This window comes from Ascaphus truei, chromosome 4 (genome assembly GCF_040206685.1).
Source record: "Ascaphus truei isolate aAscTru1 chromosome 4, aAscTru1.hap1, whole genome shotgun sequence".
Lineage (NCBI taxonomy): Eukaryota > Metazoa > Chordata > Amphibia > Anura > Ascaphidae > Ascaphus > Ascaphus truei.
Genome location: NC_134486.1, coordinates 208,821,780 through 208,840,520, shown reverse-complemented (window position 1 = coordinate 208,840,520; position 18,741 = coordinate 208,821,780). Strand labels below are relative to the sequence as shown.

The 18,741-nt window shown below is 44.8% G+C and overlaps 1 protein-coding gene across 4 annotated transcripts in view; it reads left to right on the top strand.

Annotated features, from left to right (window-relative positions):
* Positions 1–18,741, top strand: part of LOC142493194 (uncharacterized) — a 254,494-nt gene that overhangs the window by 207,549 nt on the left and 28,204 nt on the right. For 2 of the 4 annotated variants that reach the window (XM_075596805.1, XM_075596804.1), the window contains exons 12-14: positions 6,383–6,526; positions 14,255–14,386; positions 17,722–17,821. In XM_075596805.1, the coding sequence (XP_075452920.1) occupies positions 6,383–6,526; positions 14,255–14,386; positions 17,722–17,821 (376 nt within the window). The remainder of the gene's footprint in view (positions 1–6,382; positions 6,527–14,254; positions 14,387–17,721; positions 17,822–18,741) is intronic. The other 2 variants (XM_075596808.1, XM_075596807.1) reach the window with 2 other exon arrangements.

The following is an 18,741-nucleotide window of genomic DNA, read 5'->3' as shown; positions in this document are numbered from 1 at the left end:
GTCTCCGATAATCCTTGCCAGAACGCGGAAGATAGGGCGTCATCGTTCCAACCTGTTTCAGCAGCAAGAGTGCGAAATTCCACCGCATATACAGCAACTGAACGGTCTCCCTGGTTAATGTGGTGAAGAGCAGAAGCTGCTGTTAACTTTCGTGCTGGTGTGTCAAAAACTCTTTGGAATTCCTCAACGAAGAGATCGATGTCCTGTGTGAGCGCCCCCTGTTGCTCCCAGATGGGAGAGGCCCACGCCAGTGCCTGGTCGGTGAGAAGGGAGTAGATGTATCCGACCCTGGAGACAGAAGACACAAAGCGAGAGGGAGAGAGCCTAAATTGTACAAGACATTGGTTAATGAATCCCCGACATCCTTGAGGATCCCCTGCATAATGTCTTGGTGGCGGAATACGTGGTTCCGGAGTGAACGGAGATAACGAAAAAGGGTTAGGCTGTGCAGTAGGTGCCACGAGAGGAGATTGCCGAGTGAGGGTTCGGACCTGAAGAGTAAGAGAGTGGAGGCTTTGCTGCATCGTATCCAAGCGTCTATCGGATTGCTCCAAATAAGTCTCTAATCTGGTAAACAGAGCAGAATGGGCATTTAAAGTCCGCTCCACCTCAGCTTGGTCCATGTTTGTTGGGTTGAGCATAATGTTAGGATGTGCTCACCACAAACGAGACGGGACCACGGTGCTGAGGTGGGAAGGTAGGAACACCACCCACAGCCACGAGGACACGTCTTGAAAGTAGATTGGTCGGGGATTCCGGATCGGGGCAGGAGAGGTACGGTTGGTAGAGAGTGCCGTTTGCCAAATCCAGGGTTAGAGAGAGGGACGTTGTCGTTTACCGTAAGCCAGGGTCGGGATGCCAGAGATGCGGAGAGTCGAATTGCCGTGTGCCGAGTTCGGGATGCCAGAGGTACAGGAAGACGTAGCGGAAGCCGGTTTGATACACGAGGAGATCTGTAAAAATAGAACTAGGGAGGCAGAGAATGGTAAGGACAACTGGTACTATGCTCAACCAAAGAACCAGTGATTTTGGCAGGTATATAAAGGAGTGAGGGTCCAATAGGATTGCAGCCATAAAGGGGTGTGTAGAAGGAGCCAGCTGTAGCAGGGATAGGTCCCTTATGAGTCCCAGGAGATGAGGCATAAAGGGCAGCAATCTGGCTGCATTCAATAGCAGCAACAGTCTTGGGACCTGTACCTTTAAGAGGCGGTTGCGCCTCCGTGTGGCCGCGCCTCTGTGTAGCAGCGCCTGCGGCTGCGTGCGCACCCCCACGCCCTGATCCGAGGGCAGAAGAGAGAGAAGAAAGTGTGCGCGCGTGCACAGTGCAGGGGCTCGCGCGCCTCTCTCCGGCGTCCCTGCGAGTCAGGATGATGTCAGGCGAGGCAGCAGGTAAGTGGGAGGCACGCCGTGAACGGCGTGTCTCCATAATCCTTACACCATGCCCCAGTAGAAGTGTGGTGCTCAGGCCTAATTACCCGCCTACTAAACTCTCAATGGAGACTGAACGACTCTTGAAAGTTCCTGAGCTAAGAGACCTAGTGGAGGAAGACTTAGCTTCTTATTTCAAAACCAATGTGGGCAGTGTGTCCTCACCATTCACCCTGTGGGAGGCCATAAAGCCACCATAAGAGGAAGACTTATCAGCCTGGCCGAAGGAAGAGAGAGAGGGAAGATAAAATTAGGGCAGCTAAAGATAGGATAGCAGACCTCGCCAGGGCCCATCAGAGAGACGGAAATAGCCTAACACTGGGAGCCTAAATGAGGTGAAATTGGGACTGAACTTGCTTTTAACATCTCAAGTGGAAAACTCCCTGAACTGGTCCAAAAGCAGTTTCTTCGAAAAGTCCAACAAATCTGGGACAATGTTGGCAGCAAAATTGAGGAAAAAACAGGTGAGACAATCTATCCAGGCAATTAGACAAAAATCTAACCCCCCACTAATAAACAAAGCATTAATGTCATACTACTCTTCCCTATTCGACAGGAACAAATCGCTTCACAATGCAAAAACCTCAACAACAACAAAATAGAACTCTTTACTACGAAGCTGAACTCCCCCCATCTCCAAATTGGACAATATCAAACTAGGCCAGAAAATAGATATGGAAGAATTATTATTTGTAATCAAGAATCTGAAACCCTCGAAAGTCCCAGGCTTGGATGGATTCTTTAACATCTATTATAAAAATGTGTCCATATCCTAGCCCCACATATGTTAGCGCTTTTTAATTCAATATTCACAGAGTCCCAGTTCTCCACCAACATGCTACAGACGTCCATCACTTTAATACATAAGGAAGGAAAGGACCCGACGAACTGCGCAAGTTACAGACCTATTTCCCTAATTAACACAATCTTAAAATGTGTTCCAAAATTCTCGCAAACAGACTAAACAAATTACTACCTTCCCTGGTCCACCCTGATTAGGTGGGCTTTATCCCATGAACGCAAGCCTCGTATAATACGAGGAGAATTATAGATTTGATAGCCTTTGCCTCCAAAAACAAAATCCCCTCCATAGTTCTGAGTCTACATGCAGAAAAAGCATTCGATCATATAAACTGTGTATATCTGGAGAGGACGTTGCATGCCTTCGAGTTCAACAGCCCTTTTCTCTAAGCAGTCATGGCGCTGTACGCAGGGCCGATGGCTAGGGTGATTTGCCAGGGGTTCCCTTCGGATCTCTTCCCCATAAAGAACGGATCAAGGCAAGGATGCCCGCTCTCGCCCTTGCTGTTTGCCCTGTGTATGGAACCGCTTGCAGAATGTATCCGAAAAAATCCAAATATATATCGGGGAAATAGGTGAAGAACCATTCCTATAAGATAGCGCTATTCGCGGACAATATCTTTCTCAAAATCTCTAGCCCTCTGACCACTCTTCCCAACCTTGATTTGGATTTTAAGTGGCAATCTTCATTCATAAAATACCTGGGCGTGAACATTACAAACAATTACAATACTCTATATAGGGAAATTCCCCAGGCTCTTGAAGACCCTAAGAGATGATTTAGGGGCATGGTCCGACTACAATGTGTCTTGGATAGGGCGAATTCAGTGCATAAAGATGAACCTCCTCCCGCGGATGTACCTGTTTCAGATGCTGCTGATCCCAGTGATACGCAAAGAAATATATCTGACCTGCAGTCCCTTATAACAAGGTTCATTTGGGGGAAAAAAAGACCCAGAATTAGGGGACAGATACTTACAGTATGATACCCAATAAAGCAGGGGGCCTGGTCGTACCATGCCTCATCTCATATTATAGGGCTGCCCAGCTGAGCCAGTTGATCTTCTGGCACTCTGACCACCTCTCTAGGAGATGGACTGAGCTGGAGAGCTCATAATCTCACACGAATCATCTCCAAAACCTACTATGGATTCCAATATCCAAAAAGTACAGAGTCAGCCTAGATCTACCAACAATGACACACTCCCTCAGACTTAAAATTAAGTCCAGCTCCTTTTGCGCCTGCCTTTAGCTGCCGGGTTTTTCCGGCGCGTTTTTAAAGCACGATTCACTTAGCGCTGTTTAGAGAATCTCGCGGACTGGCAGAAAACGTCGCGTTTGCCCTTATTTGCCTGATCGGGCGAGTTTTGCACACAGGCCAGAAAAAATGCCTTTTAAGGTGATAAAGCGCTGTTATCACTGCTTAGTGAATCGCGCAGCATCCTGTATCAGCCTTAAAGGCACTTTGTGTTCTTAAAACGACTTATCGGAGCTTAGTGCATAGCCCCCATAGCCTGTGAATCTCCACTGGTTAGCACTTCTGGAAAGGTAAAACACACATAAATTCTTTATCGTTGCACAATCACATTCATTTCGTGTACAACCAATGGGTCCAAGAGCTGACACTCTAAACCCATAAATATGGTTCAGAGGTAACCAGCCGGGCATAATACCTTTATTGATGGCCTGGTTACCCCCTCACTGTCACACAGTCCCACATGATCCAATCTATATATATATATTACTAGGAAAACCAATGGCCAATCAAAACAAAAAAGAAGCTAAAATGATCTCCCAAAGTTTAAACGCCACTAGGTGCACAATCACCTAGATTTGGAAACAATCAACACCCCCCCCCCCCCCCCTCCCACCTCTAAATCAAATAAATAACAAGATTTGGCATATAGTTTATATGGAAAAACTTTCCGCTTACCTGAATGGTTCCACCTCGCAATTTTCGGAAACTTGGACCCCTTGGTTTTGTCATGCAGGTATATCCCCATTTTTAGACGATAATATTATGAACGGTGTGATTTATGACGTATTTAAACTGCTTTTCTATACTATATGCTGTTCCCCTCCCTCCTTCCCTAATTCCTCCCCCATATTGTGATATCACCAAAGTATATGTATCAATATATGTATATGTATCAATGTACCCCCACTATTTCTTTTATATGTAACCCTCTTCTTTAATTTGGAAAAAAAAAGAATCAATAAAAAATGTAAGTAATAATTTTTAAAAAAAAGGACACGGTCACATGGTACACCAACCAATCTGATTGGGTGTGTACCATTTGACACTCAAATGTGACATCACATATATTATATAAAGCCTGTCCCGTCTCATTTGACCCAAGAAGACGATGAGACAACATATGCCCCCATTAGATTACAGTATATAGCAGAGACGACAGAAGAAAGGAACTTACCAGAGACGTCTCGTCAATCAACAGAGGACCATCGGCTGTTGAGGAGCATTACTTCGTGGGTCAAGAGATGGTGACGGAGTTGGATTTGAAGAGTGAAGACAGCAAAGGTAAGAAACACATTGATTGTATTTTATTTCATTGTGTATTTTTTTTTAGGTTGCCCTTTGACTGCCATAGTGGCAAACCATGTTTTGGCCAAGTTATGGGCATGGTGTACCACTATGTCAATCCAATTGGTTTATTGGCATTTTTTTATTGACATGTAATATATTTTATTCAGTGCTTTTTTATTTGTAGCTTACACATTCATTGCCATTGTGGCAAACCATGCCCATATTATGGGCATAGTTGACCACTATGACAATCAATGCGTAGAGGGGGTGCCCTGGGGAGGGTTGTTAGGCCTCCCGGGTGGTTAGTGGGAGGGGGTTAACCCCTTAAATAACCGCTAAGGTGATTAAGGGGTTAGTGGCCAATAGTTAGTTTTCTATTTTACTGTCGGTGTCCACTGAAGAAGAGGGGGACAAGGACGGCCTTCATCCTGGCAGGGGTAAGTACAACTTTAATTTACTATATGCTGGCAGGGTAATGTTTTGGTTATGTTTAATTTTTTAATGGCATATGTGCTATTATCTAGATATTGATAATAGTGATTTTGACCATTACTGTACTGTATGTGTTGGGGAGGGGAGGTTGTTCAATGTATTGTATTGGTGTTTGTATTGTATTGTGATGTTTATTGGGGGGATAGGGCAGGTGGGTGAGGGGAGTAGTTGCCCCCAGGGTGGGTGGTTAGGCCTTTCAAAACCTTCCCGGAAGGCCTAACCACCCACCCTGGGGCAACAACCCCCTTCACCCATCCCCTCTACCCCCAATAAACCAGGTAGTCTGGCTTAACCCCTTTATTGCCTTAGTAGCTAGCCACTTTAATTTTATTTTGATAAAACAGTATTGAAGCAGGGGGTCTCACGTGGTCCATGACGCAGGAGAAATTAAACATGGCAGGGAATATGGACAACCCATAACGGGGCCTGTAACTCTGGAAGCAGGGGGTCCCCGGACCTGAAATTAACGCGTTTCAGCTCTTGAGACCCCATGCTACAATACTGTGTTATTAAACTAAAAGCTGCACGATCGCCTGTTAGAGGTGTGCAGGGAGAGTGATTGATTCAGTCTCACTCTTAGTGCACGTCTCATACAGACAGGTGCAGACAGGTAGAATTCACACAGCACGAGTCCCATTCAAACGCAGGAAACCCTGCTGCGTTAATCCAATGGGCTATTACAGCCTATGGACTGTGCTATGGACTGTGCTGAGTGTCCCCTATTTTCACAATGTGCTGCAGAATTTCCCTCGGAGGCTGGGCCATAGGGAAAGATTCCATTTGTAAATGGACCCCTTATTTGTCTTCTTTTAAGTATGTTACTAAACATACTTAAGGTTCTAAGTGGTCCTGCAACTCTGTGTTTTAGGTGCCTATTACTGTGAAGTGGTTAAGGAAGATAGCAAACATGTAGTATGCCTTTTTTATTTTAAACTATTTGGCTAAAGCTTCTCTTAAGTGTGAACAGTTTCCTTTTGGTTTACTGTGTAAAATGAAATTAGTCACTGCTATCACATGACATTAATCTGCCTCGGATAAGATAGCCACACAGCCATTTGATGTTTCAGTGTTACTGCATGCAAAATGATAGCCCCTCTGTGTATTGCATTTCACTAGGTTTCACAAGCCATTATGAGAGGTACATCTTTCACCAAGTCTGACCAAAGTTTGGGACAAACTGTACACAGAAGTCGAAGCAGCACTCCTGTGGGAAGGAAGTCACCATACGAGAAACTGACGTCCAAAGAAAGCAGTGCTAAAGTATGAATCATTCTGTATGATCTTTTACTTAGCTTTCATTACAAAACAAAAATAAACTACAGTATGCCACATAACTTTGTTCTCCTTTTTAACCCTAAAAGGGAACTTAACTGTCCAAGCCTCAGTTATTTTCATGCAAAGCACAGAAAAAAGAGAACATGACGTGTACTGTAGGCAACATGTTTCAGTCCCAGTTGGTGGTTTAAAAAGTGATGGTGATGGTTTAAAAAGATCAGAAGTATAAGAACGTTTTAATATCTTTTTCTAGTACTTGGTAGTATTTTTCCTGTTTATTTCCTTATACATTAGCGTGCTTGTCAGTGATAAGGCTAATAGTTTTATTGGCCCCAATTCAATACAGTATGCTGTAAATCAGCTTCCCAAAATCTTCTCCTGGAACAAGGAAGTGACTTCACAGCATTTTGAAAATAAATCATAGACAGTCACTCCACACCATTAAAGAATGGGAACAATAATGAATGACAGACATTTTAGGTAACAGTCTATAAACATTGTCAGAATAATCTTTAAAATGAAATCGAAATAATTATAATCTTCTATTATTTTTTTTTTAATGCATTCATCATTTACTTTTACTCCATTAAACAGATTACTGCCATTTAGAACAATTTTGTTCTACAGTATGTGGGATTGCACCCCCTTATAACCGAGTTGGAACCCCAAAGATCATTCTCTCTTTGGTATACTATAATGAAACTGACGATATATCTGAAGGTATTCTGAATCATGGTTAAGGATGGTTAGAGACGCATTAAAGCTACCAAATTTCTTCCCCATAGAAATAAATACAGAAAGACCAGACAAATGGGCTCGCCCTCCCTTCCTTCCACCTCCTACCCCCCCCCCCCTTCTTTTTCTTCTTTTCTACGTTCTTCTCTTTCCTTTGTTAAGCTCATGAGAGACGCCTACGGAAGCGGCTGCTTCCCTAACACAACCGGAAATAAGAAGACAGACCACACTTATTCAAAAACCGTGTTATAGTAAATATTTTATTTCAGTAGTGATGACGAACTGTTAATTCCCTTTGTTGTATGGACAAGAGACACTGTTAAAACATCACATGTATTCCAAGACTATATATTTGTTATGTCTCTCCAAAACAATTAAAAAAAAATTGAAACAAAAAAAAAGCTACCAAATTTCTTAATGCTCAGCTGGGATAGCTTTACATGAGCCAGCAATATATTAGTGATAGAGTATGAGGCTGCTCTAAATGTAATATGTAGTACTTTGCTGGAAAGAAAACATAGTTTGGGGGTACATTATATATATATATATATATAGTTTATATGGTTTACTATTATGGTTTAGCCTATCCCATAGCCTCTCTTGCATTCCCAGTAAAATCAACCCCACACTGATGAGACCCATCAAGGTCGAAACAGCTGTCTGTGGGTGGTTTTCTGGGTATGCACCTTAACCCTGGCTGTGCTCAAGGCTGTGACCATGCAGCAAGCTTAAGCCTATAGGGAACCATGTTAAAAATGGTTATTGAGGCAAAAAGTGACACTGTGTGCTCATTTGCATGTCATTTCCCAGAATCCCTTGCTGCAGTGGAAGTGCTGTATGCTGGGTGATAATGGGGAAAGGCGGGGTTGCAGACCTGCCTAAGACATGCAGATGAGCATACAGTTATATTTGCATATTTGCTTTCCTGTGGAGGGTTTTTGTCACTTTTTTTACTCACCATAACTTAACTCAGTATTATGGTTTAGCCTATCCCATAGCCTCTCTTGCATTCCCAGTAAAATCAACCCCACACTGATGAGACCCATCAAGGTCGAAACAGCTGTCTGTGGGTGGTTTTCTGGGTATGCACCTTAACCCTGGCTGTGCTCAAGGCTGTGACCATGCAGCAAGCTTAAGCCTATAGGGAACCATGTTAAAAATGGTTATTGAGGCAAAAAGTGACACTGTGTGCTCATTTGCATGTCATTTCCCAGAATCCCTTGCTGCAGTGGAAGTGCTGTATGCTGGGTGATAATGGGGAAAGGCGGGGTTGCAGACCTGCCTAAGACATGCAGATGAGCATACAGTTATATTTGCATATTTGCTTTCCTGTGGAGGGTTTTTGTCACTTTTTTTACTCACCATAACTTAACTCAGTATTATGGTTTATATATATATATATATATATATATATATATATATATATATATATATATATATATATATATATATAAAATCAAAGGTTGGTACTAGCTGCGGTGAATCTGATTGGTCCTCAGCCTGTGGCCAATCAGATTGGTGGGTGTGACGTCACCCAACTGCCACTCTCTTCCTCTCGGCTCGCGCCACACACACACCACACACACACACACACACACCACACCACACACCACACACACACACACACACACCACACACACACACACCACACACACCCCACACAACCCAAACACACCCCACACACCCGGCGCTCATCTCTCCCCTCACTCCGCTCATCTCTCCCCTCACTCCGCTCACCTCTCCCTCCGCTCCGCTGATCTCCATCCCCGGCAGGGGACCAGGCAGCGGCCAGGCAGGCTGCAGCTGCCTCGCGTCATCTCTCCCCTCCTTCCGCTCATCTCGCCCCTCCCTCCGCTCACCTCTCCCCTCCCTCCGCTCACCTCGCCCTCCCTCCGCTCACCTCTCCCTCCGCTCCGCTGATCTCCATCCCCGGCAGGGGAACAGGCAGCGGGCAGGCAGGCTGCAGCTGCCTCGCGTCATCTCTCCCCTCCTTCCGCTCACCTCTCCCCTCCCTCCGCTCCGCTGATCTCCATCCCCGGCAGGGGAACAGGCAGCGGGCAGGCAGGCTGCAGCTGCCTCGCGGCGCCTAAGATGGCGGCGGCAGGAAAAAACCCCTTCCTCCCTCGCGGCGCCTAAGATGGCGGCGGACGGAAGTAGAGGTAGGTGTCGCATGTGTGTCGCTCTAGGTGACGTGTGTGTGTGTGTGTGACACTGTGTGTGACACTGTGTGTGACACTGTGTGTGTGTGTGTGTCGCCCCCACCCCTGCCTTTCCCCCCCCTGCCTTTCACCCCCCCCCTGCCTTTCATCCCCCCCGGCCTTTCACCCCCCCCTGCCTTTCACCCCCCCTGCCTTTCACCCCTCCCGCCTTTCACCCCCCCCCCTGCCTTTCACCCCCCCCTCTGCTTTTCACCCCCCCTCCTGCCTTTCACGCCCCCCCCGCCTTTCACGCCCCCCCCCGCCTTTCACGCCCCCCGCCTTTCACGCCCCCCCTGCCTTTCACGCCCCCCCCGCCTTTCACGCCCCCCCCCGCCTTTCATGCCCCCCCTGCCTTTCACGCCCCCCCCCCTGCCTTTCACGCCCCCCCCTGCCTTTCACGCCCCCCCCCTGCCTTTCACGCCCCCCCCTGCCTTTCACGCCCCCCCTGCCTTTCACGCCCCCCCCTGCCTTTCACGCCCCCCCCTGCCTTTCACGCCCCACCCCCCCTGTCTTTCACGCCCCCCCCTGCCTTTCACGCCCCCCCCTGCCTTTCACGCCCCCCCCACCTGTGACGCCCCCCCCTGCCTTTGATGCCCCCCCTCCTGCCTTTCACGCCCCCCCCCCTGCCTTTCACGCCCCCCCTGCCTTTCACACCCCCCCCTGCCTTTCACGCCCCCCCCTGCCTTTCACGCCCCCCCCCTGCCTTTCACGCCCCCCCTGCCTTTCACGCCCCCCCCTCCTGCCTTTCACGCCCCCCCCTCCTGCCTTTCACGCCCCCCCCTCCTGCCTTTCACGCCCCCCCTCCTGCCTTTCACGCCCCCCCCTCCTGCCTTTCACGCCCCCCCCCTCCTGCCTTTCACGCCCCCCCCTCCTGCCTTTCACGCCCCCCCTCCTGCCTTTCACACCCCCCCCTCCTGCCTTTCACGCCCCCCTGCCTCCTGCCTTTCACGCCCCCCCTCCTGCCTTTCACACACCCCCCTCCTGCCTTTCACCCCCCCCCTCCTGCCTTTCACACCCCCCCCTCCCTGCCTCCGGGCAACGCCGGGTATATCAGCTAGTATATATATATATATATATATATATATATATATATATATATATATAGCAAATGGAAATAAAACCATTTTAACATGGTTCCCTATAGGCTTAAGCTTGCTGCATGGTCACAGCTTTAAGCACAGCCAGGGTTAAGATGCATAGCTATAGGGAACCATGTTAAAAATGGTTTTGAAGCAAAAGGTGACACTGTGTGTCCATTTGCATGTCATTTCCCAGAATCCCTTGCTGCAGTGGAAGTGCTGTGTGCTGGGTGATAATGGTGAAAGGCGGGGTTGCAGACCTGTCTAAGACATGCAAATGAGCATACAGGAATATTTCCATTTGCTATATGCTTTGCTGTGGAGGGTTTTTGTCACTTTTTTTTACCCACCATAACTTAACTAAGTATACACACACACACACACACACACTCTTGTGTGAAAAAGAAAGTACACCCTCTTTGAATTCTATGTTTTTTCATATCAGGACATAATAACAATCATCTGTTCCTTAGCAGGTCTTAAAATTAGGTAAATATAACCTCAAATGAACAACAGAACATGACATATTACACCGTGTCATGATTTATTTTACAAAAATAAAGCCAAAATGGAGATGCCATGTGTGAAAAACTAAGTATACCTTATGATTCAATAGCTTGGAGAACCCCCTTTAGCAGCAATAACTTGAAGTAAGCGTTTTCTGTATGACTTTATCAGTCTCTCACATCGTTGTGGAGGGTTTTTGGCCCACTCTTCTTTACAACGTTGCTTCAGTTCATTGAGGTTTGTCGGCATTTGTTTATGCACAGCTCTCTAAAGATCCCGCCACAGCATTTCAATCAGGTTGAGGTCTGGACTTTTACTGGGCCATTGCAACACCTTGATTCTTTTCTGTGTAGATTTGCTGGTGTGCTTGGGATCATTGTCCTGTTGCATGACCCAATTTCGGCCAAGCTTTAGCTGTCGACAGCCTCACATTTGACTCTAGAATACTTTGGTATACAGAGGAGTTCATGGTCGTCTCAATGACTGTGAGGTTCCCAGGTCCTGTGGCTGCAAAAACAAGCCCAAATCATCACCCCTCCACCACCGTGCTTGACAGTTGGTATGAGGTGTTTATGCTGATATGCTGTGTTTGCTTTTTGCCAAACGTGGCACTGTGCATTATGGCCAAACATCTCCACTTTGGTCTCGTCTGTCCAAAGGACATTGTTCCAGAAGTCGTGTGGTTTGTTCAGATGCAACTTTGCAAACCTAAGCCGTGCTGCCATGTTCTTTTTAGAGAGAAGAGGCTTTCTCCTGGCAACCCTTCCAAACAAACCATACTTGTTCAGTCTTTTCTAATTTTACTGTCATGAACTTTAACATTTAACATGCTAACTGAGGCCTGTAGAGTCTGAGATGAAACTCTTGGGTTTTTTGCAATTTCTCTGAGCATTGCATGGTCTGACCTTGGGGTGAATTTGCTGGGACGTCCACTCCTGGGAAGATTGGCAACTGTCTTGAATGTTTTCCACTTTTGGATAATCTTTCTCACTGTAGAATGATGGACTTTAAATTGTTTGGAAATGGCCTTATAATCCTTCCCAGATTGTTTGGCAGCAACAATTGCTTCTCTAAGATCATTGCTGATGTCTTTCCTCCTTGGCATTGTGTTAACACACACCTGAATGCTCCAGAGCAGCAAATTGCTAAAAATTCGGCTTTCATAGAGGTGGTCACACTTGCTGATGATCAATTAATCAAGGGCATTTGATTAGCAGCACCTGTCTGCTACTTAGCATCTTAATTCCTATGGTAGCAGTAAGGGTGTACTTAGTTTTTCACACATATCTTCTCCATTTTGGCTTTATTTTTGTTAAATAAATAATGAAACAGTGTAATATGTCATGTGTTGTTGTTCATCTTAGGTTGTATTTACCTAATTTTAAGACCTGCTAAGGAACAGATGATTGTTATTATGTCCTGATATGTAAAACCATAGAATTCAAAGAGAGTGTACTTTTTTTTTCACACAACTGTATATTTACATATATATATATATATATATATATATATATATATATATACACACACACACACACACACACACACACACACACACACACACACACACACACACACACACACACACACACACACATAGACAGGGCTTGACAAGTTACCCAAAAAGCTACTCGCCCAACCAAAAAAGCTACTCGTCACCTAGCCCCCTTCACCTCACACATAACCCTCTCCCCCCCTACACCTCACACTCTCCCCCCTGCACCTCACTCTGTCACCCTGCACCTCACACATCACCCTCTCCCCCCTGCACCTCACACATCACCCTCTCCCCCTCTGCACTTCACACATTACCTTCACCCCCCCCTGCACATCACACACTCCCCCCTGCACCTCACTCTGCCACCCTGCACTTCACACATCACCCTCTCCCCCCTGCACCTCACACATCATCCTCTCCCCCCCTGCACTTCACACATCATCTTCACCCCCCTGCACATCACCCTCTCCCCCCCAGCACTCACACTCCCCCACGTGCATCTCACACACCACCCTCTCCCACAACTGCACCCCATAAATCACCCACTCCCACCCTCACACATAACCCTCTCCCCCCTGCACCTCAAAGTCTCCCCACCCCCACACCTCACACTCTCCCCCCCTGCACCTCACACTCTCCCCCCCTACACCTCACACTCTCCCCCCTACACCTCACACTCTCCATCCCTGCACCTCACACTCTCCATCCCTCCACCTCACACTCTCCGTCCCTCCACCTCACACTCTCCGTCCCTCCACCTCACACTCTCCATCCCTCCGCACCTCACACATCTGCCTCTCCCTCCCTTGCACCTCACACATCACCTCTCCCCCCTGCACCTCACACATCACCCTCTCCCCCCTGCATCTCACACTTCACCCTCTCCCCCCCTGCACCTGACACATCACCTCTCCCCCCTGCATCTCACACTTCACCCTCTCCCCCCCTGCACCTGACACATCACCCTCCCCCCTGCACCTCACACATCACCCTCTCCCCCCCCTGCACCTCACACATCACCCTCTCCCCCCTGCACCTCAAACGCCACCTTCTCCCCCCCTGCACCTCAAATGCCACCCTCTCCCCCCCCCTGCACCTGACACATTGGATGAGCCCTCAGCCACACAAAGCTCCACCCACCTCAGTTCCTTCCCCTGCGCACGCAAGCCGCTCGGTTCTGTGCTCTATTCTTCCTAAACTACGCAGATAGCGTAAGGAGAATACGGGTGAGTGACGGATCGCCTGCGGCTAAAATGCACTCGCCTCAGGCTAGTGGGCGAGTGCATTTGTCGAGTTATATATATATATGTATATATATATATATATTTATATATACAATACCGTTCTGTGGCTAACAATGCTTTTGTTTTTGCTGTTTACAGTCATTCTTGACCTATTTGCAGGATTGTTTATTTCTCCAAAGTGGTAAATAACATGAAAATGTCAAAGTATATGTGATCTGGATGAAAAAGGGAAGAGTACAAACTTAAACTACAATATTCTAGAAGCACAATGAAACTGCACCCTTAAAATGAAATTAGGTCAATTTTACACCTTGGTATCTTAAAGTATGACAGTCATTGCTGTAGTATAGACCTATTATGCATGTTGCCAACACCAGCAATGTATGGAAATGCAAACCTATACAGTATTCTTAAGAATACATGTCAATTGTCTAAATTATTTATTGCACTAGGTTATCAACCTTCTGGAGAGAGCAGAGACTGTGAGGCCAGGAGCAAGGGATGTAGATAGAGCATCATCTGGCAGCTTTCAGAGCAGAAATGCAATTCCCACTTGCAGAAAAACACCATTTGAACCAGAAAAGGTTGGAAAGTGACTCAAAGTTCTGCTTTTTGCATGGTGGTTTGTGTTTATGTTATAGGCCCAAATGTTCCAGTGATGTATCAAGTTAACGTAAAACGCATTTACTATAAGTGCATATACAATACAAGCTAGCAATGTATTGGTATTCTAAGAGCTGATTTCATCTTGATAAGACCACGATATCTTATTGTAAGCCCCCTTCTTTTCCCTAGATTGATTAATATATATATATATGTATATATATATATATATATATATATTTATATAAACAAACAATAAAGTAGCGCTAAGAGGTACTTCCTAAATATATGTGTGATAAAATAAGGCTATAGGGTGGTGTACCCAGTATATAAGAGATATAAAATAGCCTAGATAGTACAACACATATACAACTTAATAACAGATGTAATACAAATAATAAAGTGTATTAAAACCAAACGACGAAATGGTGTGAAATAGTCCGATGTCTGATATGGTGGTGAATCCAGACAGGAGCAGACTGCAGCTTCAATAGTGATGTTGCCACACCAAGAATACCTAAAAGAGAAAAAGAAGTGTAAGCTCCATAGCGTGATACTGTATGGGAAATTTAATGGTGTATAAAAAATAAAAAAAGAAGGTCTCTTGGACTTGCACTCACAAGAGGACAAATATAACCAGCATTTGTGAGATAAAATCTCAATCGTCACTATCAGGTTATACAGCAGTCTGTTCGCCAGCAGTAGAATAATCACCAGTCTGATGTGTGGTGGAAGCAGAGAGGCATGCACAATTCCAGTGTCACGATACTGGAAGGTACCTGAGGATCCAGAACCCCTGTGGTCTGCAGGTTATCTCTTGTTTCTTTACAGTACTCTCCTTGGTCGCTCCAACTCTAGCGTGATGGGATAACTCTGGTCCCACGCTGATCTTTCTCCCTACAGCTCCTCTAGTCTCTGCAGCTCTGCCCCCTTATTCACATCCTCCTCCCTATCCATCTGTTGACACCTCCACCTATGATGTCATCCTCACTTCCCTTATACCCAATCACATTAATCCCTTCTTGGGTTTAGAGTCATTGGTCGGAGAGCATGTCCATCATTATATATTATAAGAGTTGTTTTGAAGGGGGTTACAGTAGCAATCCTTGCAAAGTCTTCACTTTAGACACACAATATACAATGGAGGTTGTTTGAACTGGGGCGCTCCCTAGGATTTGTGGCGGAGAAAGTGCTGCAACGCCTATGCTATTCAAATAAATTGGAATATAGATATGTGATTGTGTACGAAGTGTAAAAGAGTATATAAAAATATATACTGGCCCTTTTTTGATTTCCTGGTTGCTGCTTGACTTCGGAGAAGGGAATCCCGTCTCCTTCTTAGCGTGGCAGTTGTGGTGTGAAGATAGTCAGCGCAAACCTCACGGGCCTCCCGATGTCGATGGAACCGAATGAAATAAAAGGATATGGATAAAAAAGAATTAAAATCTCAGTGTATTAGATACACATGTGGGGGATGGGGGAAGAGGGGGGGGGGGGGGAAAGGGGGAGGGGGGTGAGGGCAGGGGGTGGGAGCAAGGAGGAGGATAATGCTGGAGGGGTTGATAATTGGTTTTCCACTTTAACTAATCAAAGAATACATAAAATTATGGATTCAGTGACTCACACGGGCTTGTGTGGTGTCTCTCCCTCAACGCTGACTGTAGTGGATTTATTACAGACTCATATGCTGGAGTCTCAATATACATAAAACTCACACGGCCTGATGTGAGTCCTTGTCCTCAGAGGGTGATGTCCTGTATGGATGGTGTCTGGGTTGTCTCAGCAGAATTATCCCCCGATGGGTGTAGTGTGTGAGTGTCTCCTCTCCCCGTTTCCCAGATGACCAAAAGGAGTGTATGCCAACAAGGGTTAACAACAATAAAAAAGGTCTTTAATGGGTATACAGTGGAGACATAAGCATATGAAATGCAAACATGTGGTGAACCATAAAAAGTATAGAACAATCTATGACAAAATGAAATAAATTATACTAAGACACAATGAAATAAAATAAGACACAATGAAATAAAATGAAATAAAGCAAACACAAGGACTACACTCACACTTGAAGTCAAATAAAATGGCCCAGCCTCAGCCGCTCGGTACACTTTTTATTGTTGTTAACCCTTGTTGGCATACACTCCTTTTGGTCATCTGGGAAACGGGGAGAGGAGACACTCACACACTACACCCATCGGGGGATAATTCTGCTGAGACAACCCAGACACCATCCATACAGGACATGACCCTCTGAGGACAAGGACTCACATCAGGCCGTGTGAGTTTTATGTATATTGAGACTCCAGCATATGAGTCTGTAATAAATCCACTACAGTCAGCGTTGAGGGAGAGACACCACACAAGCCCGTGTGAGTCACTGAATCCATAATTTTATGTATTCTTTGATTAGTTAAAGTGGAAAACCAATTATCAACCCCTCCAGCATTATCCTCCTCCTTGCTCCCACCCCCTGCCCTCACCCCCCTCCCCCTTTCCCCCCCCCTCTTCCCCCATCCCCCACATGTGTATCTAATACACTGAGATTTTAATTCTTTTTTATCCATATCCTTTTATTTCATTCGGTTCCATCGACATCGGGAGGCCCGTGAGGTTTGCGCTGACTATCTTCACACCACAACAAACACAATATACAATAACAATAAGTAACAAATGGGTGCTTTACACTCATGACATTACTTTCAAAATAAACATTTCTTCTTGATGTTTACTGTACTTTTATACACAATAAAGCGATAGGCACACAATCAATCCCAAGCTGTCTCTATGTTCAGTACACATGTATAACATTGCTGAAAGTCACATTGAAATTACATTTTTCCCTAGGAATGACTCTATATTACTTTTCTGATCTTAGTTGCAAAATAACATATCTGGTAGTAAAATTGTGATGCTTTGTAAATATGTTCCTCCATAAATTACAGTACTAATACTGTACATTTTTAGTTATAGTTTTTAATTTATCTGTAATAATTAATAAAAACAGCATGTGTTCAAAACAAAAAGAAAACAATCTTCATAAAATACTTGGTATATAGCATTTAAAAATTATTTTATTTAATCATATATAAAGTAAAAAAATCCTATTTTAATATTACTATTAAGCAGCAGTTCAGCCTGCTTTATACACAATTTTAATTGCTTATGTGCACCTCCTGATATAAGTGGGGTGAGGGGAAACAGTAGTATTTTTTTTTTATAAAGAATGAGTAGCAAAAACTTACCAAACTTCTATTTGTGAATTGTCAATAATTGTACTAACCAAAAACTTTGAAATGTGTCTTTTCCTTTGGGATAGGTTGTGTCGATGTCAGTTCATAGCACACACAGAAAGTCACCAGTCACTGTATCGCAACTCAGTGTGTTTAACGATACCAATATGTCTGCCCATACAAAAGGTAAGGTTGTAACTGCAAAGTATAAATCATGTAAATTCACATTTTTTTTAATTACTTTTTTGGGATACAAATGAAAGGGAAATGAGGTAAAATAATATAAATGACAACTAAAACCAAGAATTTAAAGCTGCAGTTCAAGCAATATCCTATACCTGTATGTGTGTTTTTTGTTAATAAATCAGTTCTTTACTATTTATTTATTTATAAAATGTTTTACCAGGAAGTAATACATTGAGAATTACCTCTCGTTTTCAAGTATGTCCTGGGCATAGAGTTAAAATGACAAATAATACATGGTTATAAATACACAGTTACATACTGTAAGTGAACAGGGTATACATTATATACAAGACATTGCATGCACAGTTAAAGATAATATATATTATGGGCGTATGTAACAGTTACAGACCAGATTAAAATGTGAGACAGCTTTGTTTTTGAAAGAACTTAAACTGGGGGTTTAATGAGAAAATACTCGTAGCATTAGAAAGAAAAAATATATATATATATATATATGCAAATATAGCTGTGTGCTCATCTGCATGTCTTAGGCAGGTCTGCAACCCCGCCTTTCCCCATGGGGAAAGGCGGGGTTGCAGACCTGCCTAAGACATGCAGATGAGCACACAGCTATATTTGCATATTTGCTTTCCTGTGGAGGGTTTTTGTCACTTTTTTTACTCACCATAACTTAACTCAGTATTATGGTTTATATATATATATATATATATATATATATATATATATATATATATATATATATTTATTTTTTAATGTATTGTAATGTAACAAGCATTTCTGTTTCTACCGTATACTGCTGCGGCACAGTTTATTCGAGCATTTGCCCGTTCTGTGCCGCAGCAGTAGCCTGGCGCGCGCCCGAGTGTGACGGGCGCACGCCGAAGCAGCGGAAGAGCGCC